Source organism: Vipera berus (assembly GCF_964194415.1).
Source record: "Vipera berus genome assembly, chromosome: 9".
NCBI lineage: Eukaryota > Metazoa > Chordata > Lepidosauria > Squamata > Viperidae > Vipera > Vipera berus.
The window spans coordinates 9,373,759-9,399,591 of record NC_138212.1 but is presented as its reverse complement, the minus strand read 5'-3'; the positions used below and the strand labels follow the sequence as shown (position 1 = coordinate 9,399,591).

General features: G+C 37.8%; 1 protein-coding gene across 3 annotated transcripts in view; it reads left to right on the top strand.

The window, feature by feature from the left end:
* Positions 1-25,553, top strand: part of HNRNPR (heterogeneous nuclear ribonucleoprotein R) — a gene marked incomplete at its 5' end in the record, with an annotated part of 35,972 nt that extends 10,419 nt beyond the window's left edge. For 2 of the 3 annotated variants that reach the window (XM_081334261.1, XM_081334260.1), the window contains 7 exons: positions 78-191; positions 1,252-1,428; positions 1,845-1,980; positions 3,916-4,121; positions 5,418-5,567; positions 7,013-7,134; positions 7,645-8,928. In XM_081334261.1, the coding sequence (XP_081190387.1) occupies positions 78-191; positions 1,252-1,428; positions 1,845-1,980; positions 3,916-4,121; positions 5,418-5,567; positions 7,013-7,134; positions 7,645-8,254 (1,515 nt within the window). In that variant the 3' untranslated portion in view covers positions 8,255-8,928. Of the gene's footprint in view, positions 1-77; positions 192-1,251; positions 1,429-1,844; positions 1,981-3,915; positions 4,122-5,417; positions 5,568-7,012; positions 7,135-7,644; positions 8,929-12,024; positions 12,116-13,903; positions 15,338-20,361; positions 20,485-20,732; positions 20,817-22,781 lie in introns of those variants that run through there. The other variant, XM_081334262.1, reaches the window with a different exon arrangement.
* Positions 25,554-25,833: the final 280 nt, after the last annotated feature.

Sequence of the window (25,833 nt, the reverse complement as noted above, 5' to 3'; positions counted from 1 at the left end):
GTGAGGTGTTGTTTTTACCCTATTGACATTAAAAGCCACTTGGTCTCTCTCTCTTTTTTTTCCTTTTAAAAATTCAGGCTTTGTTAGAACGGACTAGCTATACTTTGGATGTGACCACAGGACAGCGGAAATATGGTGGTCCTCCTCCGGATACTGTCTACTCAGGATCTCAGCCCGGCATTGGAACAGAGGTTTGCATATGCAGTTTATATGTCTAAATAAGATTATGTTGACTTTAACTATACTAAATAAACAAATAGGAATGATTATAGGTAGTCCTTGATTTACGACCACAATGGAGTCCAAATTTTCACTGCTAAGCAAGACTGTTGCTAAGTGAGTTGTGTCCCATTTTACAATCTCTGAATCGCCGCAGTTGTTAAACGAATACGGTCATTAAGTGAATCTGGCTTTCCCCATTGACTTTGCTTATCAGAAACCAACTGGGAAGGTCGCAAATACTGATCACGTGACCCTGGGATACTGCAGCTGTCATAAATATATGCCAGTTGCCAAGCGCCCAAATTTTGATCACACGATCTCTGGGATGGTGCAACAGTCTTTAAGTGTGAAAACTGGTTATAAGTCACTTTTTTCAGTGGTGTAACATTGGAACAGCCACTAAACAAATGTTTACAAGTTGACAGCTACCTGTATCTTATAAATTAAGAAACTAAATGATTAAGCTAAATTTAGCTTTGTCCAAAATACAACTGCTAACTTTAAAGTTACTGACACTGATGGAAATTGCAAAATAGTTTTCGATAGGAAAAAGTGCAGGGGGATTGTTGAACAGTAAGTAATAACCTGCTTTTAACAGTAGTGATCATCAGAACCAAAGTATGTGTAATGCAGTGATAGAAATGCTTTTGAAAGCTGTATTCTCCTGTAAGAGAGATGGCTATCTGTTTTTATAAACAAGTGTTTAGTTCGTCACATGGTTTATGACACTAGAAGCAGTTCACATAACTATTTTCAGTTACCTTTCTGTACAAAGGTGCAAGATTCATAATGAAGACTGTATTGAAATACCAGATGCACTGCATACGACCCATGAAAGCCCTGAGTGCAGCCTTCAGAGCACCCCTAAATTAGGCTTAATTTAATAGGAGGAATAAATAATTAGAGAGAAAATCGTATTAACTACTTCTAATTAACTTATAATGTTTCCAAGAAGATTGCATATTCATGACCACATTAAAAGCTACAGTACCTTTTACTTCTTGTTAATAAATATTAGTTCTCCTTTAGGTTTTTGTTGGAAAAATCCCTAGAGACTTGTACGAAGATGAATTGGTGCCACTCTTTGAAAAGGCAGGCCCCATTTGGGACTTGCGACTCATGATGGATCCACTTTCTGGACAGAACCGAGGCTATGCTTTTATCACATTTTGTAGCAAAGATGCAGCACAAGAAGCTGTTAAGTTGGTGAGTGTTCTGTCATAAGACCAGGTATGGTGCAAATTAGGAAAGTAAGTATTTGCCTTAAAATTTAGAAATTGTTAGAACAAGATACACTATAGTCTCACTTTCTCCCTATTTTTTCTCAATTAAACATATCCTGCTTGGGTGTTTTTTGTATTTATAGGTAACGGCTGCAATATATAGGTCACTTGATGGTGGATTGGGTGGCATAGAAATTTTAAATAATTAAATAGCAAAATATATTTTATTGGAAACTAACTTTTAGAGGTTCTAAAACTAAATTTTGTCAGTGCAGAAATGCAAATGCTACTAAATAATGTAAATAGTCATTTAATCAATATAGGCCACTAGAGTTTGCTGGTATCTGTATTTTTATAAGCTGAAAGTTCATGGGAAATGTTTAATTGTTTTTCTTTCAGTGTGATAACTATGAAATTCGGCCTGGTAAACACCTAGGTGTGTGCATCTCGGTGGCAAATAATAGGCTATTTGTTGGATCAATTCCAAAAAACAAAACAAAGGAGAATATACTAGAAGAATTCAGCAAAGTCACAGGTAAGGAGATGAGGACATGTGCTTTTGTAAAAAAAATGGCTTCAATTTAATATAGCTTAATTTCTAAATTTAGAAACCACCAGATTCCTGGATGACTGTGGGAGGCTTATAGATTTAAAAAAATGCCAACGAAAAATATGTATATAAAAAAGAACCCTGGCTGATAGGAAAATAATACACTAGACTATAACAAATTAAATAATGTCTAAAAATAATGAAATGCTAAATAAGCATGCAGTCTTGTTGAGCTTTCATAAAGCAAAGGGTTTAGGGGAATAGGATAATTATGATTCTGAACTTAATTCCAGGTTATTTGTAGGTTTTCATATGAAAGTCTCACTAATTTGGCAGAAGGTGAGCTACTTTCATTGGTGAATTTTCAGTCCACCAACAGTTGCAATATATTATTCTGTCTTTTATTTTTATTTTCTTAGTACTATTGTTTTTTAATGCTTTTATCTACTGGTATGTGACCATAATAAAAATTGATTGATTTTCATTTTGGCCTAATGGCAACAAAATAAATTGGCCTTGCATTGTTCATAGCAAGAACAATAATAGTTAAGATAGAGGTGTACACAAAACAGGAATCAAAGCAGCCGTGCTTGAATCATCCTGCTGAACAATCATGGTTGGTTTATGTAGTTGGGGGAGAAACTTTGAAACATTTTGAGTATTTTGTTTTTGCTTTCAAAGAAAACACTTTCAACACACACATTTTCTCTAGCTTTGAACACTCAAAATGATCCAAACAGTTTGCTTCAAAGTTCTTTTCTGTAATTGAAAGTCTTAAAAATACCAAGTTTTACTCTGAAAAACATGACACACTTTTTGAACTAGAGACAGTTTCACGCTTTTAATTTAAGACATTTTAGTTGTTTAGGGTAGGTGGAAAGGGCAAAAACAGCACCTCCATTTCCCAAAGAATTGATACATTGCACCAGAACTGCAAGCAATTGCGTCTTTCATGAGGTGGTCTACAAATAATTGTGATGAGTAACACTTTCCTATTTCCTGTAGCAGAAAAGCTTGGAAAAATGGTTCAAAATAATGTATCAAAATCTAGCCAGGGCTGAATCACCAGCCCATTTGAAGTAGAATTCCCACCTGTGATTCAGAAGAATATTTCCTTATTCTGAATACCTGATATCTTGAGCCTTGGTGGAGCAGTGGGCTAATGCCTCCTTAAGTAACACCAGCTGCCTGCAATTAGTGCAGGTTCGCATCCCACCAGGCTCAAGGTTGACTCAGCCTCCCATCCTTCCGAGGTAGGTAAAATGAGGACCCAGATTGTTGGGGGCAATTAAGCTGACTTTGTAATAATGCCGCTTGGGGTGTGTGTGTGAAAGCCCTAATAAGCAGGCATATACATAGAATGAAGGCTACTGCTAAGCTTGTAAGCCGCCCTGAGTCTTCGGAGAAGGGCGGGATATAAATGGAATTAAAAATTAAAAAAAATAAATAAAAATCTGCTAGGTAGTAGTTAAAGAAATGAGTCTGTTTTTGCCATTTTATAAAAAATGACTGTCATGAGCTATGATTCTTTTATCTCTGTGCTGGCTCAGAGAATATCATCTTTTTTATCTGTTTTCCAGAAGCAAATGCCGTATTACAACAGTAAATAGAGTAAAAAGAGCAACTTTGTAGAAGAGTTTCCTTTATGCTCCCCAAAAGGTGTATTTTCACAGCGCATTAGTTAAGCCAGGGGTCTTCAAACTTGGCAACTTGTAAGACTAGTGGACTTCTAGGAGTTGAAGCTCACAAGTCTTAAAGTTGCCAAGTTTGAAGACACACACACACACACACACCCCGAGTTAAGCAAATCAAGTCTTCAGCATCCTTAATAGTTTTATCTTGAAACCTCTTGTTTAATTAGCCTTTCAAATGAGAAAACTTTTAGTCTTCAATTACTTATCAGGTGTTTTGTTCTTACAGAAGGTTTAGTTGATGTGATCCTGTATCATCAACCTGATGATAAAAAGAAGAATCGGGGGTTCTGCTTCCTTGAATATGAAGATCACAAATCAGCAGCTCAAGCTCGACGCCGATTGATGAGTGGGAAAGTGAAAGTCTGGGGAAACGTCGTTACTGTTGAATGGGCTGATCCAGTAGAGGAGCCAGATCCAGAAGTCATGGCAAAGGTAAGTAAAGTAGTAGCTAAAATTGGATGATCTGAATTAAATTTCACCGACAGGTTTATTTTTTTTTCCTTCTTGATTATTTTTAGAATACCTGTTTACCTTGGTGTGTGTGTGTGTTAGGCCATTTTGCATTTGGGATAAATTTACAAAAGTGCCATTATGTGTGTGTGTGTGTGTGTGTGTGTGTGTGTGTGTGTGTATTTATGCATATAAACAACAATATAAGATTTGTATCTGGTAAAAAGTAATTTCTAGGTGTTTTCAGAGATGATGGCTGTAAGCATCATGGATCCATCATAGATCCTTTTTTTTTCTGGATTACATCCCGAAGCACACCATTCCAGCAGCACTCTTTGTTTTTCATTAGTTTGATAGCTGAGTTAGAAAGCAGAGTATTTGCTAATCAATGCCTATTATTGTTTAGAAATGGGTTTTTTTTAAATTGAGGAAAATGGAAATATTGTTATCTTCCAAGTGGAATCTCGAGGGAGGAGTGAAGAGCTTTACTGAAAAATTTCTGTAGCGCAAACATTGTTTTTTTTTAACTATGCTTTTAGTTGCCACTATTCATAGTGAAGGTAAAAATAAGAGTTGAAAAAAACTCTTATGTTTGAGGTAGCTACAAATCTTTCTTTACTGTTCTGTTCTCTGGGCAGGTTTGCATGACTGAACAGATCCTGAATGAATGTGGGAATTGTTTTCCAAAGCATCATGACTGGAAACCACTTATCCACGGGTTGTTTTTTTTAAGCCTCCTGTGTCTTCTTTCCACCTGAAGAAGTTAGAAAGGGAGCAAGGTTTTTTTATTTTATTTTAATTCCATTTATATCCCGCCCTTCTCCGAAGACTCAGGGCGGCTTACAAGCTTAGCAGTAGCCTTCATTCTATGTATATGCCTGCTTATTAGGGCTTTCACACACACCCCAAGCGGCATTATTACAAAGTCAGCTTATTGCCCCCAACAATCTGGGTCCTCATTTTACCTACCTCGGAAGGATGGAAGGCTGAGTCAACCTTGAGCCTGGTGGGACTCGAACCTGCACTAATTGCAGGCAGCTGGTGTTACTTAAGGAGGCATTAGCCCACTGCTCCACCAAGGCTCTATTTTTCTTTGGTATCTTATAGCTAGAAAAAGTTGTCACTCCTCACATTGAATGACACAGTAATCTCAAAACGAATCATTGCACTGCAAAAGTTGCTGTGGTTTCTATAGTTTAATTAATAATAAGCACAGGGGGGATTTGGCCTTACAGACAGCTTAAAAATATTTTAAATAAATGCCAGTTTTCTTAACAGGTGAAAGTTCTATTTGTGAGGAATTTGGCCACTACAGTGACAGAGGAGATATTGGAGAAATCATTTTCTGAGTTTGGAAAGCTGGAAAGAGTGAAGAAATTAAAAGATTATGCTTTTGTTCATTTTGAAGATAGGGGAGCAGCAGTTAAGGTAGGTAACATTGTTATTAGGCAAAATTGTGTGGCTCAGAACTTACGGAATATCTTCTTAAAAGCAGACCTTTTTTCTCATATGGAGTGAGCTATAATTAGGTGTCTTCTTGTACATAGTTGTGCTACCATTTCCTGTCATTCCTGTGAGTTAACTCCTTTCTAAACAAGAAACATGCTACTATTGTGCTGTCTTTATTGCAAAAATAGTTATGGTTCATAGATCTTCCTATGAAGCAGCCTAAGACTTCCTTTACTTGCCTAGTAAGACTCATAATGCTAATGCAACTCTTTTACGCAGTTTCTCCGAGGGCAACCTCTGTCCACATCCCCCATTGAACTCAGATTTATTCTGACAAAATATGGGCACACTTGCATAGGAAGGTCCTTTTAGCAACTTCATCTTCCATTTTTATTCCAATAATCAAAGTAATAACTCACTTCTCTATTGTACTGACGGGAAAAAGAATATTAATGGATTTAGATAACTCTGGAATTCACGATTCCTTCCTTTTATTTAACGTTTGTTAATTCTTGGGGGGAGTGTCTGTCAGTAGGAAAAGATCAGGTTCATGAAGGTCCAGTTAAACTGATTTATTGCTAATCATGTCTAGGCACAGGAAACTAACAGTTAACACCTACTTGGGATTAGATAAGGGTCAACAGAATTCAAGGGAGGTTGGACTTCGTTCACTTATGGCTACATAGGGATTCTAGGCTGATCCCTCTTTTTAACTCTGTCCCCAGGTTTTGCCACTCCTTCTACAGCTGCTGGGGGGACATGTAGGGCTAAATTGGGAAGAAAGGACAAACAATCTATTTTATGTTCTTTGCACATTAAAAGGTGTTACAGTGGTTACACTGTTGGGGAGCTCCAGATTTAAATCCACCATCATCTATCCAAGCTCAGAGGGAGGTTTAGAGTTTATGATTGTTTGAGGGAAAAATCAGTGAGGGAGAGATATTGAGCACCTATATGGAATGCGGAATATATTATAGGTTTCTCGTGTCTTGCTTTTTTAAAAACTATTGTTTCTCACAATATGTTTTAGAATTTTTATAAAGCAAACGTTATAGCTACAAAATAACATTTAGAGCCTTGCGACTTCAAATTCAAGGAGAAGGCTTCCACCTCCTGTGCTGCTTGCCCCAAAGTTTCTCTTTCCTCTCAGCCTTGTAGGCTCCCAAAAGGCAAGGCGAGAATTGCAGACTTTCTTTCCTGTTGCATTGTTTCTTTACAAGGGCCCGCGTACTGCATTTTCCTCCCAGGAAAGGTTTGCCATCTTATTCTGAAACAAAAGAGCTCAAACGAGAAATGCAGTATGTAAAAGTTGGGATTGTGTAGGTTGGAAAATATTTGGACTTGGGAACCGAAAGGTGGGGAAACGCTGAAGGGACACTACGCTCCCAAATACAACTTAAGTGTATTTTTTCCTTTCAAAACAGGCCATGAATGAAATGAACGGAAAAGAAATAGAGGGGGAAGACATTGAAATAGTGTTAGCCAAGCCTCCAGATAAGAAAAGAAAAGAACGCCAAGCTGCCAGACAAGCCTCTAGAAGCACTGCGTAAGTGTTTAAACTTCAGTAAGCTGAAATGTAGCAGTAAAGGCACAGATTATTATCCTTTCCTACAGATGGAACGAATTAATTTGCTCAGTCCCATCTACTAAAATTTACTCCACCTTGTAGCAAGGCTGCAGAATGGTACAAGCTAAGGTGTAATAACTGGTGTGTGTCAATGCCAACAAGAAAAAAATACCCACACTTAACTGCTCCTCACATGGGCTGGGGATGGAGGCCAATTTTGTCAGATGGCTTAGAGCGGCAGCTGCAGCCGCAGCCATCGCATCAGTATGTTTAAAAACAATTAACTCCCCTAGCAAATCTAGTGTGATCTTCCTGGGACGTTCAGTGGAGAAAGCAGTAGGCCGGGATCCCTTTCCTCTGTCCGCATCTGCTTTTAAATCTGAAAGCTTACTCTCTTTCTAAACTGGATTCTTTAAATTGAAAAAGACATGAGACCGATGTTGAAAAACACACAATAAATATGTTATTATTTTTTCCCCTCATCACTAGGTACGAAGACTATTATTACTATCCTCCACCTCGTATGCCACCTCCTATTAGAGGCCGAGGTCGTGGAGGGAGAGGCGGCTATGGCTATCCCCCAGATTACTATGGCTATGAAGATTATTATGATGATTATTATGGCTATGACTATCATGACTACCGTGGTGGCTACGAAGATCCTTACTACGGCTATGATGATGGCTATGCTATAAGAGGAAGAGGAGGAGGAAGGGGTGGGCGAGGCGCACCTCCACCACCTAGGGGGCGGGGAGCACCACCACCAAGAGGTAGAACTGGCTATTCCCAGAGGGGGGCACCCATGGGACCACCAAGAGGAGCCAGGGGTGGGAGAGGGGGCCCTGCTCAGCAGCAGAGAGGACGTGGTGCTCGTGGATCCAGGGGCAATCGTGGGGGCAACGTGGGAGGCAAGAGAAAAGCGGATGGGTACAACCAGCCTGATTCCAAGCGCCGTCAGACCAACAACCAGCAGAACTGGGGCTCCCAACCTATCGCTCAGCAGCCACTTCAGCAAGGTGGAGACTATGCCGGTAACTATGGTTACAATAATGACAACCAGGAATTTTATCAGGATACATATGGGCAGCAGTGGAAGTAAGATCAATAAGGAGGGCATGGGAATATTGACAAGATAAGAATTTGGCTATAGTTCTACATCCTTCCAAAAATTGGCTTATTGCTTCATCCTTCAATAGTGATTGGCTGCCATGTGTATTGGGCTGAAGAATCACTCTTATTATGTATATATTCAAGTCTTTTTTTCCTCCTTTTCTCATAAATGCACTTGGACATTACTGAGCTTGCAGATTTCCCAAACATAGTTTGGGGATACGATGCTTTTTATCGTTTTAGGCTTCATTTTAGCAGTTTTTATCAGCAAGGATGGGCAACACTGTTAAATCATGATTTTGCAAACCTTCTGTTTTTGGACAGTTTCTTTTCTTTCTTTTTCCCTTTTTCCTTTTTTGGATTTGGGATAGATTACATAGGCTTCTGCTGTACATAAAGTAAAGCTAGTACTTTGTCTCCGTAGTTTTAAGGAATTTAAAAAAAATTAAGTTTTCTTGTATTGAAAATAACATGATTGTATGTTTTGCATTCCTAGAAGTAGGTTAACTGTGTTTTTAAATTGTTATGACTTCACACCTTTTTGAAAATCTGCCCTACAAATTTGTTTGGCCTAAACGTCAAATCCGTGGCAATTTGTTCCTTGATGTGATTGTATTTCCAATTTCTTGTTCATGTAAGATTTCAATAAAACTCAAAAACCTATTCAAAACATTACCTATTTCAAATTCCATTGTGTCCTAAAAGATTATTTTATTGGTAATCCTTGCAAGAAACATTAAAAAAAACTGCCTATGTGAGTGATCAAATTCATGAAAAATTCTTGCAATTTCCAACATCTGGCATTGGTGGCATGTGAGTCAGTGCTAGGTCCAGTAAAATCAAATTGAAATATATTAATTGGTACTGTAATCTGGTTGCATTTAACAGTGAATTGGTTGCTTTCTTAACAGCTTTAAATACATCTGAAAACTTGCATTTAAGCCCTTTTTCAGTCAGTTGCGAAAGATATATGTGTATGAAGACAGCCCATAAATTTAACCTAACTTGCATTATTCGTGTGGATCATATCCAAAAACTCCAGCACAATTGGATAACTCAACTGTAAAACAACAATAACATGTTCAGTTTTACCTTAAAGAGACTGATTCAAACAAAGATATGAGATTGGTTGTAAATTTTTAAACAAATGTAAAATTTTGATGCTAAAGATATTATTTAAAAAACATTAGATTTTACATCTTGTTGAATGATTTCAAATGCAAATTTCCATTAATTTGGGATATTGCTAGTTTTTTCTACTTAGGCTATTCCATTCATTTTTTTCTGTGAACCATTTTGTATTGGTTTTTAACATATGTTGATTCTCATCTCATGCTTGTTTCATCTGTTGTCTGCACTTTTCTAAGTTGCTGCGATGTGCATTTGGGATTTTTTTGGGGGGAAAAATCAAACATTTGAAATTTAAAAGATTGGCTACCTGGAGTTTCTTAAATAACCCCTTAATTATGGATTTGCATTTGATTAGATCATAGAGAAAATAACAAGTAATTGGATAAGAAGTCCTTGTCTGACCCTCTTTCAGGCTTTTTCTGTTAGGAAAAATTGGTTTTCTTCCTACATTTTATTGAGGGTCAAGAAGATAATTCCTTGGGTTTGTAATTAATTCATTGAGTTGAGAGAAGAAAATGTTTTTGAAAGATATTTTTTTGAAAGTCAGCCAGTTAGAGTGGGGAGGTTTTGGGTTTTTTTTACAAAAAACTTCAAAACCCTAAATCTAAACCATGTTTTTCTAATAGAAACTGACCAATATTATGATCAAATGAAATATTGTGGCTGCTAGTCCTATTATAGATGTATTTATTTTTGTCTGAATAAAGTTACAGTATGTATATTCTGAGGCTTATTTGGCTTCATGGCTGGCTTTTAAAGTTTTTTAAAATGGTTTATCAATTGTTTAGCAGTCAGCCCCCATTTCCCCACCTCCGTTGAATGGTGTGCTGATTAATGATACAAACTTTGAGGTTTAAATATATGCCTCAATGAAAAAATCATTAGAAGTTTTTTAATTTTTATTATGGATCATAAAGACTTTCTAGAAAAATAAGCAGCAGTTTTTTATTGATACAAAAACATCTGAGTCAGAATTTAGGGAAAAAATGGATTTTTAATACACACATATTGTTCTGTAATGAGAAATCTTGTGATGTGTTGGTTATTCTTACCAAAATGCTAAGTTGTAAAAATCCTCAAAGCAAATGCAATTTTCTGTACTGTATTTTTAACCTCTGGTAGCCCTTCCAAGTAGCATAACATACATACTTGGCCTAACTTGATTGGTAACACAAACTCTAGTTCCACCTGTCCAGTAAATATCATTTTATATTTTATATTTTAAAGACAGAAGTATATTGTCTAAATATTTCAGTGATATCCATATTCAGTTAAGAGGCGCTAAAGGCTTTTCAGTTTTTCAATTATATACAATGCACTATGACTTGAAGAAATGCACATTTTAGAGCCTTTTCTACTAATCAAAAATTCAAGTGCAATCCAAAATATATTTTGTTGATCTGTGTCTTGACTTTTCTTCATCAAAGTAATCCAAGGGAAGAAAACTATTATACAAGAATCTCATGCCTTTTTATCTTCAAGATGGGGAGGAATCATGAAATGGGATATTTGATCACTCATTTATAGCAGTTTCTTCAATGTCATTATTGACACCAAGGTGATTTTGGAAAAAAAAACTGATGCCAGAGTTTTGGTACTTCAAAAACCTTTATCCAAAGATTTATACAAATTCTTAATTGTTTAGCTCCCATACTGCCTTGTTAAGTGAATTCCAACTCAAAAGTTAACCAACTTGCTGAGAACCATTCTTCATGAAATGAAATGTCTAAAAACTTTTAAAGGTTTAATCATTGTTCTAGGCTTATAGTTTCTTTGGTAGATTTGGGGGTTTTTTCTAAGTGAAGATACCACCTTTAGTAACATAGATTGTTTGGAAATATTTCTTCAGAATTTCTGTTAAAATCCAAAAGAATTGGAAGGACATAAGTTTAACAATCCACTGTGAATGACTGCCTCATTTATCAAAGCCTGTTTATATTTTCACCCTCTGCATCTGTATGCCTTTCTTTGAACTCATTTGCATTTTAAACATTAAAAAACATGCTTATAAGTAAGGCTATAATGAGCGCAGTGAGGAAATTATGAAAATATTTTCATATACAAGGGAGATCTTACAATTGGAGTCTTTGCGCAAAACAAATCTTGAAACTTCATTATGGCTTTTTGGCCTTGACTGTGCATGATTTGGTTTCTTGTAATTGTGAACAAATGAGCCAGAATTTTTCAAAGCTTGCATATAATCTCTCAATTTAAATTTGGATCGTTTGTGCAAGAAGTATTTCATAAAATATTAACATAGACAAAACTAAGGTTTGTCTCTGAATTGGATTCTTAATGCCTCAAAGACCAGAATTACAGGCTGTGATTCCCATTTCTCTCAAAATGGGAGCTTCTCTTAACTTAGGGCAAACACATTGAGCTCTTTTATATAGCAAATTTGATAAGTCTTACTAAATACAGATTGGCTCATCAAGAGGCATGTGATTTTTGTCCCAAGAGGCATAGCGTTGGAATGGAAAAACTATTTAAGACTCTAAAAAGGAGGTTACCAGAAGCTCTGAATGACCATTCGGAATATATTGCTCTATCTACATTTTCTAATGTTATCCAGAAATCTGCCAGTGTAACTTCTGTTTTAACTCCTTCCTTTTATTACCTGACTATCAGGGAAGCGTGGTTGAGGCTGCCCTGACTTGACATGTCACGATGTCGACTTGCTAGGTGGGGTTCGCAGGGACAGTAACCATTGGAGTTATCGGTAAGAGAATTTTCTTTCTCATTTTTATTTCAAAATTAAGAGCCTGCCCTCCCTCCGCCCTCCTGGGGGGGGGGGGTTGATGGTATTGCTACTTTCCTCTCCTTCAGGGACCTTAAATCATTTGTGGGGAAAAGGGTCTTTTTCTTTTTTGTAGATGCCTGGCTAATTGCACGGGAGAAAGGTGAGTTTGAATATGATCCTGTCAATGGTAACAGATGCGTAGATTTGAGTAAGTGCCTAAGGGCATAAGAGGAAGATTCTTCAGGGCTCTCGACTTCATGTAAAAAGAGTTTTTGTAAAACGCAACTAAGGCCGAAGTGTACTGTACTGACAAATGTTTACCCTTTCCCCCAATATTTGAAATATTGGAGGCATGAGTAGGAAAAGAGCTGTTGTCACATTAACCTCTGTTCCTGGTGAGATTATTTTGTAATAGTCCCATTGTTCAAATGACACAAAATCCAATGACTGATTGTCCTTGACTTACGACCACAGATGACCCCAATGTTTTACCGTTGCTAAGCAAGACAGTTAAATGAGTTTTGCCTCCATTTGACAACCTTTCTTGCCACAGTTGTATAACACCGCTGCCCCTCCTCCCCCTTTATTTTGTCATGTTTTGAATGTAACTTGGTCACAAACACCACTACTTCCAGTTTGGTAGTTAAAGAGACTTAAAGCAATTATAAGCCGACTTACACTATTCAAAAGTGACCTTGGCTTTGTGTTTTTTTCCAACAAACCATAGGAAAACATGCGTGATGATTGCAACACTGATATTATATCAAGAATGATAGTAAAAGTTTTTAAGCCAGTAATATTTTTTATTTATAACACTCTTCTCCTATTTGCCCCTCAACAACAACCCTTTGAGTTGGGCTGGGCTGCTTTATATTTGTCTAGTGGATTTTGAATATGTCTATGTATCTTTTTATTCTAATGAATGATGGGCTGCATTCTCACATTGCACTAAGTTAGGATTTTACTAAATATAGTTTATTGAATGAACCATAATCAATGGGGCTAATATATTACCTCAGGGACATAAATCATGATTTACAAATCACATGGCTGTTTTCATCAAGTGTCCCGTGTCACAAATAAGCAAACCGTATTTTTGTAATATGATACACAATTCCGTTGAGCAAAATGGTTCAAGCATTGGCATTTCTAGCATATTTTTTACCTCTGGCTATTTCAGCAGATACATTCCTGAATTATCTTCTCGGGATGGGACCAGTGAACAAGTTTGTGCTGAAGCATTTCAAAAACACTTGTATTATTACACAAGTGTTCTGTTTGAAAATAAAATAAAATATCTGGAGGATCGCTGGTCTGACTTCTAGACACTCAAGTGCCTCTTCTTCCCAAACTAAAATGAATGCTTACCATAAGCATAGTAAATTGGTGTTGCAATAGTTGATAAATCTGGGTGGAAGAAAGACTCTCCAAGTGTTGATAAATTGCATTCTGAATTAGCCACCAGTGAGAAATGTTAGGAGTTTTTCAGCAACATATAGAGCCAGGGGTCTTCAAACCTGGCAACTTTAAGACTTATGGACTTCAACTCCCAATTCTGGGAGTTGAAGTCCACAAGTCTTAAAGTTGCCAGGTTTGAAGACTCCTGATATAGAGGACTGCATATTCCTAGTCCTGGAGATAAACACATTTCGGAATGAATCAATGGTACAGCTTCCTTTTAAAATAATTTGGAATAAATTACTTTGTTTTATCGTGGTGGTGGGTAATCACTTGATTTTTCTCTGCTATTTTTATTTTTATTTTCAGGCAATTATTTTTTTAAAAAAACCTCTTTGCAAATGGACTGAATGGATTAATTATCAACTACAATTTCTGGTTACTTCAGAAATCAGAGAGAAGCCAACAGAAAGACCAAGTACAGGTGGCTTTTCCACCTTAAACACTGTGACCTCTTTAATTAAATTCTCCCAAATAAACTGAAAAATATAACTTGTATGAACACCTTTCATCTGACCTTTTGTTTTCAGCTTACTTAATAAAGACGGGAAAATTTTTTCTAAACAGGCCATTAAAATTTCCATGTTCATTTAGCTTTGTGTTCTTTTCCTACTGGAAATATTACCATGGCAAATGGTTTCCCGCTGATTTAAATACTTTGCATATAGTACTTGGAAATTCCGAATGTATCATCAATGCTAATTTAAATTCTTATCCAATGCAAGTTTCTGGGGTTTTCAAAGATTTTAATATATACTGACTTCGCCTTCTTGAAAGCAGTTGCACCTTATCCCCCTTGGTAATTATCCAGAATTAGGATTAAGGTTTTTAATATGTGTACAGAAATTCCAAAACATACTAGGTTCATATCTACTGGAGTTTCTAGAATGCATTTTTGGAACCTGATGGTGTTTTTTTTTTAAAAAAAAAAAAGCTTCGTTACAATGGGTCAACTTGGATAGTTCATGGAAGCCCGAGTAAAGCAAGTTTAGTCTTAATATTTAATCAAGCTTCTGTAGTCCAGCAATAATTAGGAGAACAAGAAAAGATTGCATCTCTACAAAGTGACACATCATAGTATTAATAGTGATACCAAGATGTGGTTAATTGTGCTGTTCACTGTGAGATACAAACATTGTTAATTTTACAAGATACGTTTGCTTGGAAGTGTTTGCTTTTGCATTTCTAGTATCCAGAGACAAATTACATCTTTTTATCAGCACACTGATTTCTGTTGATTAGTCACTTGTGTGTTAATCTGTCAGCAAATTCTCAATTTCAAATGTTTAACTGCCTTATTAAACATACATTAAGATTCAATTTTACATGGTCACGTACAAGTCACTTTTTAGTTATACTTAGATCTACCCATTGAGATTTATTTATAGTGTCAATTCAGCTCTTGAAGAACTCACCCTAGCTGGTATCCAGTTGCTGTCTCTCTTGAGAGGAAGAGATCAGCAAATCAATGGAGCATCTCATATTAAAAGGTAAAAAAAAAAGTTATTATAAAATTACATTATGCAACTAACTAGGAGAGATTTGATAAATGGGGAAGAAGATGCTGATCCCCCCAACACTATAAGGAACTCATGCTTTATTCTGCTACCAAAAAAACACGCTAAAACATTTCTAGAACAAATGAAATTATTTTGTTTCTCAAAAATCTATATTAAATTGATTTCTATTGTTCAAATTCAATAGGACTTGCTCAGTGGCATTATGTCTCATTTTCTCTCCTTGGTAAGTGTATGTAAAGGGTTTTAGTTGGACTGGGAAACGGCTTGCTGCTGAGATACTAGAATACCATCACCAGACATTAAATAAATAATGCTAAACTTAGTAGACCACAAGGTCAGACTCGTTAGAATTTGTTTCATATGTTATATTCAGTGGGATTCTATTTTGTTTAAGGAAAAGTAAATAAGTAAGTAAAATCCTGTCATTTCCTCTAGAATACATTCTCACATTGCACCTTTTTCTAGTTCTAGTCCCCATGAGTTGATTAGGATTGGCATTTTCCAGCTGAATGTCAATAATTTCACTGCTTTCAGCAATTTACGTAAGCAGGTTGAAGATCTCAAAGGACAGCTTTCTGTGAGAAAAATCAAAACCCTTTTCAGCTAAGGCAATTAATGTTGCTGATTTTCAAATCTAGGCAAATCATATATGATTAACATTTATGAATGATGTATCTATATAGAATAAAATATATTTCTGGAACAGTCATATTTTATAAATAAAGTACAGTGTTCAGCACTTGGTTATTTGAAATGCACCCCAAAAACCAAGAATAAAACAAGACCAGAAATGGAAAAAACAGGCAAGAAAAATGAGAAAGTAAGAATTAGGAGGAGCAAACATTTACAAAGAACAAAAACAATTAAAGCAGCCTATATTTTCCACCTTAAACAATGCATTAAAAACTAAAGAAGCCTCCACTGATAAAACCATTGCAAGAGCAATGAAAAAGGCATATAGCTCCATATTGAATCCTGGTAGCTTCAGTCTATGAGATTGTAGCAGATACCTTCTTGAAAACTCCAGCTCTTGTGTTTTGGCTATGAAAAAGGAAAACCCCATGTTCTGAATTATTAGGAGGGGTAGGGAAATAGGGATTTTCAGAGAACACGTCTATGGAGCAGCGTTTTTTTTCTTAAGAATATCAGGCAGCTGGAAAGTGTAATTAACAACACAATCTCTTAGATGCTTATTCAAAATTAATAGTGGGTGGCTTTTGTTGGAAATGGAAAGCTGGATTAAATGGATTGTTCATCAGATCCAGCTGGCTGTTCTTGAATTATAATTAAGGTTCAAGCATCTGTGCTGCATATTATAAATAGACAGTAGAAGGTTGGTAGGTTTTGTGATAGAAGTTGCTTCCATGGGAAAGAAGTAGAGTTCTTAAATAAGTAGGAAAAGCAATCCACAGAGAACCTACTAGTGAGCTACAACTCTCACCACCGCTTACCATTGGCTGTAGTGATTGGGATGCTGGGAGGTAAAGGCAGAATCTGGTATAAACCCTTTTGGGTTTTTTAAATGGAATTTTATATATGAAGAACATGACAGATGAAACTCTTTTTGAACCTTGCTGAGTTGGTTGCGACACATCTTTTTAAAGGGTATCAAGTAGTTTTGGAAGAACACAGACTTAGCTACCATATTTTTGACCACTACACCAACTTCTGAATTGACGTCTAATGCACAGAAGCCACTGGTGAAGAGTAATCCCAGTTGTTGTTGTTGTTGTTGTTGTTGTTAGTTGCGAAGTCGTGTCCGACCCATCGCGACCCTATGGACAATGTTCCTCCAGGCCTTCCTGTCCTCTACCATCTTCTGGAGTCCATCTAGGCTCACACCTACTGCTTCAGTGACTCCATCCAACCATCTCATTCTCTGTCGTCCCCTTCTTCTATTGCCCTCAATCTTTCCCAGCATTAGGCTCTTCTCCAGTGAGTCCTTCCTTCTCATTAGGTGGCCAAAGTATTTGAGTTTTAGCTTCAGGATCTGGCCTTCTAAAGAGCAGTCAGGGTTGATCTCCTCTAGGACTGACCGGTTTGATCGCCTTGCAGTCCAAGGGACTCGCAGGAGTCTTCTCCAGCACCATAGTTCAAAGGCCTCAATTCTTTGGCGCTCAACCTTTTTTATGGTCCAACTTTCACTGCCATACATTGCAACTGGGAAGACCATAGCCTTGACTATACGCACTTTTGTTGGCAGGGTGATGTCTCTGCTTTTTAGTGTGCTGTCTAGATTTGCCATGGCTTTCCTCCCCAGGAGCAAGCGTCTTTTAATTTCTTGGCTACAGTCCCCATCTGCAGTGATCTTGGAGCCCAGGAAAATAAAATCTGTCACTACCTCCATTTCTTCCCCATCTATTTGCCAGGAGTTGAGAGGGCCGAATGCCATGATCTTGGTTTTCTTAATGTTTAGTTTCAACCCAAGTTTTGCACTCTCCTTCTTCACCTGCAACAAGAGGCTCTTTAGTTCTTCTTCACTTTCTGCCATTAGAGTGGTATCATCTGCATATCTTAGGTTGTTGATGTTTCTTCCGGCAATCTTAATTCCAACTTTTGATTCATCTAGCCCTGCCTTTCTCATGATGTGCTCTGCATATAAGTTAAATAGGCAAGGCGACAGTATACAGCCTTGCCGGACTCCTTTCCCAATTTTGAACCAATCAGTGGTTCCGTGTCCAGTTCTCACTGTTGCTTCTTGGCCCGCATATAGATTTCTCAAGAGATAAATAAGATGGTCTGGTATGCCCATCTCTTTAAGGACTTGCCAGAGTTTGTTATGATCCACACAATCAAAGGCTTTAGCATAGTCAATGAAGCAGAAGTAGATGTTTTTCTGGAACTCTCTAGCTTTCTCCATGATCCAGCGTATGTTAGCAATTTGATCTCTAGTTCCTCTGCCTCTTCGAAATCCTGCCTGTACTTCTGGTAGTTCTCGATCCACATACTGCTGGAGTCTAGCTTGTAGAATTTTAAGCATAACTTTACTAGCATGAGAAATGAGTGCAATGGTGCGATAGTTTGAACATTCTTTGGCACTGCCTTTCTTTGGAATTGGAATGTAAACTGATCTTTTCCAATCCTGTGGCCACTGTTGAGTTTTCCAAATTTGCTGGCAAATTGAGTGTAGCACTTTTACTGCATCGTCTTTTAAGATTTTGAATAGCTCAGCTGGAATACTGTCACCTCCACTAGCTTTGTTGTTGCTCAGCTTTTCTAAGGCCCACTTCACTTCACATTCTAGGATGTCTGGCTCGAGGTCAGTGACCACCTCATTGTGATTATCAGGGACGTTAAGCTCATTCTTGTATAGTTCTTCTGTGTAATTTTGCCACCTCTTCTTAATCTCTTCTGCCTCTGTTAGGTCCCTGCCATTTTGGTCCTTTATCATGCCCATTTTTGCATGAAACGTTCCTTTCATCTCTCCAATTTTCTTGAAAAGATCTCTGGTCCTCCCTATTCTATTGTTTTCTTCTATTTCTTTGCATTGTTCATTTAAGAAGGCATTCTTATCTCTTCTAGCTATTCTTTGGAATTCTGCATTTAATTGGGCGTATCTTTCTTTTTCTCCCTTGCCTTTCGCTTCCCTCCTTTCCTCAGCTATTTGCAAAGCTTCCTCAGACAGCCATTTTGCTTTCTTGCATTTCTTTTTCTTTGGGATGGTTTTGGTTGCTACCTGTTGTACAATGTTGCGAACCTCTGTCCATAGTTCTTCAGGCACTCTGTCTATCAGATCTAATTCCTTAAATCTATTTGTCACCTCTACTGTATATTCAACAGGGATATGATTTAATTCATACCTGACTGGCCTAGCGCTTTTCCCTACTTTCTTTAATTTAAGCCTAAACTTTGCAACAAGAAGCTCATGGTCTGAGCCACAGTCAGCTCCTGGTCTTGTTTTTACTGACTGTATAGAGCTTCTCCATCTTTGGCTGCAGAGCATATAGTCAATCTGATTTCTGTGTTGACCGTCTGGTGATGTCCATGTGTAAAGCCGTCTCTTGGGTTGTTGGAAAAGAGTGTTTGCTATGACCATCGTATTCTCTTGACAAAATTCTATCAGCCTGTGCCCTGCTTCATTTTGTACTCCAAGGCCAAACTTGCCTGTTATTCCCGTTATCTTTTGGCTTCCTACTTTAGCATTCCAATCCCCCATGATGATAAGGACATCATTTTTGGGTGTTAGTTCTATAAGGTGCTGTAGGGCTTCATAGAACCGGTCAATTTCATCCTCTTCAGCACTGGTGGTTGGGGCATAGACTTGGACTACTGTGATATTGAATGGTTTGCCTTGGATTCGAACTGAGATCATTCTGTCATTTTGAGGATTGTATCCCAGTACTGCTTTTCCTATTTTTTTATTGACTATGAAGGCTACTCCATTTCTTCTGAGGGATTCTTGCCCGCAGTAGTATACCTGATGGTCATCTGAATTAAATTCACCCATTCCTGTCCATTTTAGTTCGCTGATACCTAAGATGTCGATGTTTAGTCTTGTCATCTCTTGTTTGACCACGTCCAGCTTTCCTTGATTCATGGATCTTACATTCCAGGTTCCTATGGAGAAAAAATCTTTACAGCATCGGACTTTCCTTTCACCACCAGACATATCCACAGCTGAGCGTCCTTTCGGCTTTGGCCCAGTCGCTTCATTCTTTCTGGCGCTACTAGTACTAGTCCTCTGATCTTCCCCAGTAACATATTGGACGCCTTCCGACCTGAGGGGCTCATCTTCCAGCGTCATATCGTTTAACTTTTAGTACTGTCCATAGGGTTTTCATGGCAAAGATACTGGAGTGGTTTGCCATTTCCTTCTCCAGTGGATCACATTTTGTCAGAACTCTCTGCTATGACCTTTCCGTCTTGGGTGGCCCTGCACGGCATAGCTCATAGCTTCATTGAATTACGCAAGCCCCTTCGCCACGACAAGGCAGTAATCCATGAAGGGGGTAATCCCAGTACCACCACAATTATGTCCGGAAAGGAAGATTGAAAATAATAGCTCTCAGGAATTCTGGGAGTTGAAGTCCATGAGTCATAAAAGAGCTGAGGTTGCCTACCCCTGCTCTACACCATCAATTGTATGCATTTTTTCCTCCAATTACAGTAATTGAATAATACGTCTAATATTTTAGGGTGAATATGTTCAAAATTTTTGCTTAAATATAAAAAGATTTTTTTCCATTCAGTTGTATCTAAGTCTTTGCAAAGTTTTTCAAAAGTGGTTTGCCATTGCCTTCTTCCTAGGGCTGATGAAATAACTGGCTCAAGTCATCTAATTGGCTTCATGCTCAAGGCAGGACTAGAACTCGCAATATCCTGGTTTTTAGCCTTATGGCTTAACTGCTACACCAAACTGACTCCAATTTGGTGAGCTTCCTTTGTATTATAAATTTTTACATTGTAAAGCTGCTTTTGTTTTAATTAACTTTTAGTTTTTTTAATGTGTAAGGAAGGGGAAAAGAATTATTAAATAATATTCATATAAATATTTGCAATTTTGAAGCACAGTCCCAATATACCACTCAAGAAAAAAGCAAGCATGAATCTTGGCACATAAAATTCTGCTCCCTATTGTAATGGTTATTTGTATAATAAAAGTTTATTTTTAATGGAAGAATTAACTTCTATCAAATTTGCATGCTGTGAAAAAAGCTCAGTAAATGCCTTTCAGACTTGGACAAGTAGAGCAGCACTTGCAGGTAAGAAGAGAAATTACGGTATGTGGTTTTGTGTGTGTGTGTGTTTTCTTTTGGTGAAGGTATATATCAAATCTCTAATGTTTCAAGTAATGCATTAAATTTATATTTAAAGAAAATTCACCATTGTGATAGGACACTATTGAAATTCTGCTTGATAAGCTCTATGCTTGTTTCAGACAAAAATTTGGCATCTCACTGAATGGCAGCAATGACTTTATCCTATTATCTGCCTACTTAAAAGAAAAATAAAAGCATGCCAGAATAACTCACATTTTAAAATGCATATGTCTTTGTGATAGAGCCAGAATTGCAAATACTCTTGTCAAGAGAGGGGGTCTAGGGCAACTCGACGTGGCCATCTTGCCACAGGACAATCCATATGGGATAACTCAATGTGATAAATATTATCCGCCAGTGTTTTTTTCTACTTTATTTCCATTTTTGTCAATGAAAATGTCAAAAGAAACAGTAGCGGATAATTATCGCATTGAATTATTCCACGTGGATTGTCTTGCGGCACAATGGCCGAGTTATTCCATGAGGAGTTGTCCTGTTTGCGTCCCATTCAGTCAAGAGAATGGATAACTTTAGTACATTTTGGATCTTTTTCCTGACTCAGGAATTCTGGGAGTTGAAGTCCACAGGTCATAAGGGGACCATAGCTTCCCACCCCTACCCTAGAGCCTTTCCATGCAAGCTAGGTTTTATGACAGCTTTTCCCAAGCTGGTGCTCATCATTGTTGGAAGGTGCAAAAGGGGGTAGGAACCATCCCTCCATCAACGGTATGTCTTATGCAGCTGGGGGAAACCTCCATTCACCCTTGGTGGAACTTCTTTCATCTTAGATAAAATTGATAAGAGCCAGGTTCAGTCTGCATGACCAACCTAAATTAAGTTAACAGAAGCCATTGTTTAGAAGAAGTGGCGCTTTTTCCAATCAACTGGCTTCTGTTAACTTCATCTTCTCCTGAACTTCCTCAGTCTCCTCCTCCTTCTCCTGGGTTCCCTACTTTTCCCAGCCTTGGACAATGCTAAGCGTTGGATTAGAGCTTCTGCCAGGTAAAGCTTCAAGAAAACCTGCAGTGTCCACACTACGGTGTTTTAGTGTCCTGCTATTGCTTTATGACTTGCAAAGTAAGCTGGGTGTATTTAGACCATAGAGCTCATTGATCTTGTTCAGTTATTTTTAAAAACAATATGCACAGCATCGTGTATTTTCTAATGAGCTATATTTGATCAATAGAACTCATTGTTGCAATTTCTTGGTTAATGCCTTCTAAATCTGGTGCTATGTAATCAAGTAGAGGTTAGTACATGGAGAATTCTACAGATTTGTCATAAAGCAAATTCAACAAAAGTATATTTTGTTAAAGGTAGAAAATGTTATTTAAGAAAGTCAGATGCTTTTATTAGGGGCATTTGGCTTCTGTTCCTGCATTGCCTATTTATCTTTTCCAAGTAAAGCATTTAAAACTTGAGTGGAGTATAAATTTGGTTTGAAGTTATGGACTTCCTAAAAACCATGAACCTTTCCAGGCCATTCAGGCTTTCTTGGGTACTTAGCAAATTTATTGAAATAGAAAATACTGTCATTTTCTGAGGTAGTAAAATAAACTCACCAAATATAACATTTTGTTGTAATATTGTGATATAATGTTATTAATCCTGATTTCCTACTGAGAATTCATTGGAAGGTTGGGTTCTAGTTTTTGAAACAAAAATGTTAAAAATACTTTGCAGTTTTTCCACATAACAACTAAACTATGAGTGTATCCAATTAACTTTCCTAAGCATTCTGAAAAATAAGTAGAACTAAATCTCTTGCTATTTGAACATCATCACATTTTTATTTAAAATTTACTTTCTGCAAACAGTTGGATTAAGATCTTGGATCAGGCTTCTTTCTTTAATGGCAACAATAATGATAATGTCTTGCTTATGCTGTGAAATGTCCTGACATTTCAGAAGTATCAAATGGGATAGCCAGAAGGATCCCCTTGGGGATGCGATGCTGTGGTGGAAACAGCTTCCTTTTCATTTGAGATAATGGCAACGCCAGAATGATGACTTCATCGTCCAGACCTGGGAAAACCAGTGGTGAGTTAGCCCGTTCAGTTGATCTCCTCCCATTTTCCTAAGTGACTATAGAATCCAGAAACCTGAGGGACAAGGACAGTCCCTTCTAGGAGCAGCCATATTCCCAGCCATGAAGTCAAAGTTAGTTGTGGCAAGACAGCAGAATTAGGGTGCCCAGGTGCTAAGAGGGCCTGAAAGCCAATTTGCCAAATCCCTACCTTAAAAGTCAAGAGCTTGCTGTTGAAACTGGCTTGACCGACCGCTGTCTTCAGACAAGTGAGTAATGTCAGCAGATAGCCTTGATTATTTTATGACTACTGTTTCAGAGGTAAAGAACAGGCACAGAAATTAGGAAGAGATGGGGCTTTGGGATGTTAAGAACAATTTGCTTAAGCTCCCTTGTCCAAGACGTTCTTTGCCAGCCTGGTGTTTTCTAAATGTGTTGGACTTCAACTCTTGATCAGCTAACTCAGTGGTCTCAATATTTAATGGAAATCACCAGGCTGGCAAGGCTAGTCTGATCAGTATTAAGTGAATACACTGTAGCGGTGGACAAATGAGGGCAAATATATGAAAGACTTACTCATCCTCACTTAAAGGCACATCCTGTATAATTGCGTTTGTTTTCCACACAAATGCATGTTATTGGTATCCAAAGCGGGCTTTAGACTTTCCTGATCTTGCCCTGTAGCTGAACAAGATTAGGAAAATACACGTATTTTTTCTTGAACCCATGCAGCTCTTATGGAAGGAAGAACTAACTGGTTCAAGCTATATAACAAGGATACGTAGGCCAGATGTGAAGCATCTTTGTCTAATTTGGATCCACGTCTTGTAATTGTCCAGCACACAACCGTGCAGTTGGGATTCTGGAAGGTTTGGGGTGAACTTGTGACCTCTCAGGATCAGTTTCCCATTAGAATAAAAATCACGTGTCTTGCAGATGTGGGAAATGTGCCAACCTTCTGGGTTGCTTCAGAAAGCTTTGAACCTGTTTGAATGTTGCCAAGTAAAAAGGTGAGAACTCCCCTCTTGCATTTCTAGACAAGCCCTCAAAGAGGTAGACAAGTACCTTTCTCCCTGATTATGCAGGCAGAGAAGGCATTTTTTATCTTTTGGGTTTTTTTAAGGGAGTTTACCCTGAAGTGGTATGATCCCCATTCTCCACCATTTATCATGTGTATCTTCTCAACAACCTGTCAGTCCTCCAAGAACGAGATGTGTGTGTCCTGTGATAGTTGAAGGGGAAAGCGTTGGGTCACTAGTCCTAGCTAGAGGTTAATTGCGATCAACTGCAAGACAGCAGCAGTGCCCTCGCCAAATACCATCTCCTGCCAGGCTTGTGGGTCCACGTGTTATGAGGATGGTGGAGGTGATACATAGCTGCCAGAGCCTGTTCTATGGACCACACAGATTATGTGGAGCAGCCTGTGTGGATAGACTGCTATTAATGTCCTCCCACAAGTTTTGTCCTTGAGCTTATACTATTCGTTAGAATTAATGAAACAAAACAGGACATGTAACTGGGCTGTTGGCCTTCTTCAACATACTACCATTTGAATTGCCTACTAATTTATATAAGCGCAATAGAGGTTTGCCACAGTGCCAGCTAGTAACTACAGCAAAGAAAGTAATTGTTGGGAAATCACTATGCTTTTTTATTGATTTAATGACCTTTTATGTTGTAAATGGCCAGTTTCCCTTTAAATAAATACTGTTTTTGAAAAGTTTATGCTGTTCGTGTGGGTTTTTTTCTTCCTAAGAGTCTGCTCAGAGAACATTGCAAAGGTACACAGTGTTTTTCTATTGCTGATGCTCAGTTACTGTGACATAGTAAGCTTCCTGGATTTAAAAACAACAACAACAACAAGCTGTGCATAAAGCAGAGCACTCCTCAGAGAAAGATGAAGTGACATGCGGCATTTTTTGAAGTAAAGAAAATCATTGTACAATCACCTCTTAAAGCCTGGTTCTTTTTTTTCTTTTTTTTTTTCTTTTTTTTTTTTGAATGAGTCAACTGTGTTCTTACTAGAAGATACAAAGTAAGTTTGCTTACATTATGCACAGAAATGGCAATAGCCCAGAAATTATGTCAGGAGATAACTGTGTGTATTATCCAAAAAAATACAGAGAGAGAAGAATTTGTGGCACCTTAATCTAAAGTATAAACTTCTTTGTACTGTGGTCCACTTCATCAGATAGTCAACAGGCAGAAGCCGGTTCAATTGCACTTCAGTTGCTTTGCATCTGTTTCTGTCATCCTTTTCTCCTCACATTGTATCCCCACCAAAACCACCTGGGGAACTTCAGCTGAAGGGTAGCTAATAAATATATAAAGCAATCTCACCCTTGCGCTGTACAAAACCAGGGAGCTTTTCACTTCCTGTTTTCATATCCAGGGAGAATCCAGTAGGAATACGTTTAGTTTTTCCAGCATGTTAAATTGGGGGTGGGAGGTGTTCCCTTTTAGAGCAGTTTAATTTTCAGAGAAGTAATGGAACTTGCACGGTTCTGCACAAGGTGAAAAGGAATTAATTTCCCTCCTTCTGAGAATATTTTCTTAAAGCTCTATTACGGCACCACCAAAGAGATACAATCCGGTCTTTTTCCCCCCTTTGGGTGTTTTATTTAAGCAAATGTTCCTATATTGTTGTGACACTGGTGTGCCTGTTTTAAATTACAGTTCTTCAGAAAAGCTAATTAAAAATTGTTGAGGTCTTTGGATAGTTTTTTTTTAAAAAAATAGCAATAACCAAATAATGACTTTGAGATGAGAATGACTTTTGTTCTTGTGCAGTTGGGGAGAAAGGAGACACAGATTATTGAGGCAGCAAGATTGGTCATGACTTGCTATCAGAAGCTGAAAACGATCCTTTGCATTGGTGAAATGTCCTTTTCTGCCTTAAAAGATAGGAGTATCACAAATTCTGTGTTCAGTATG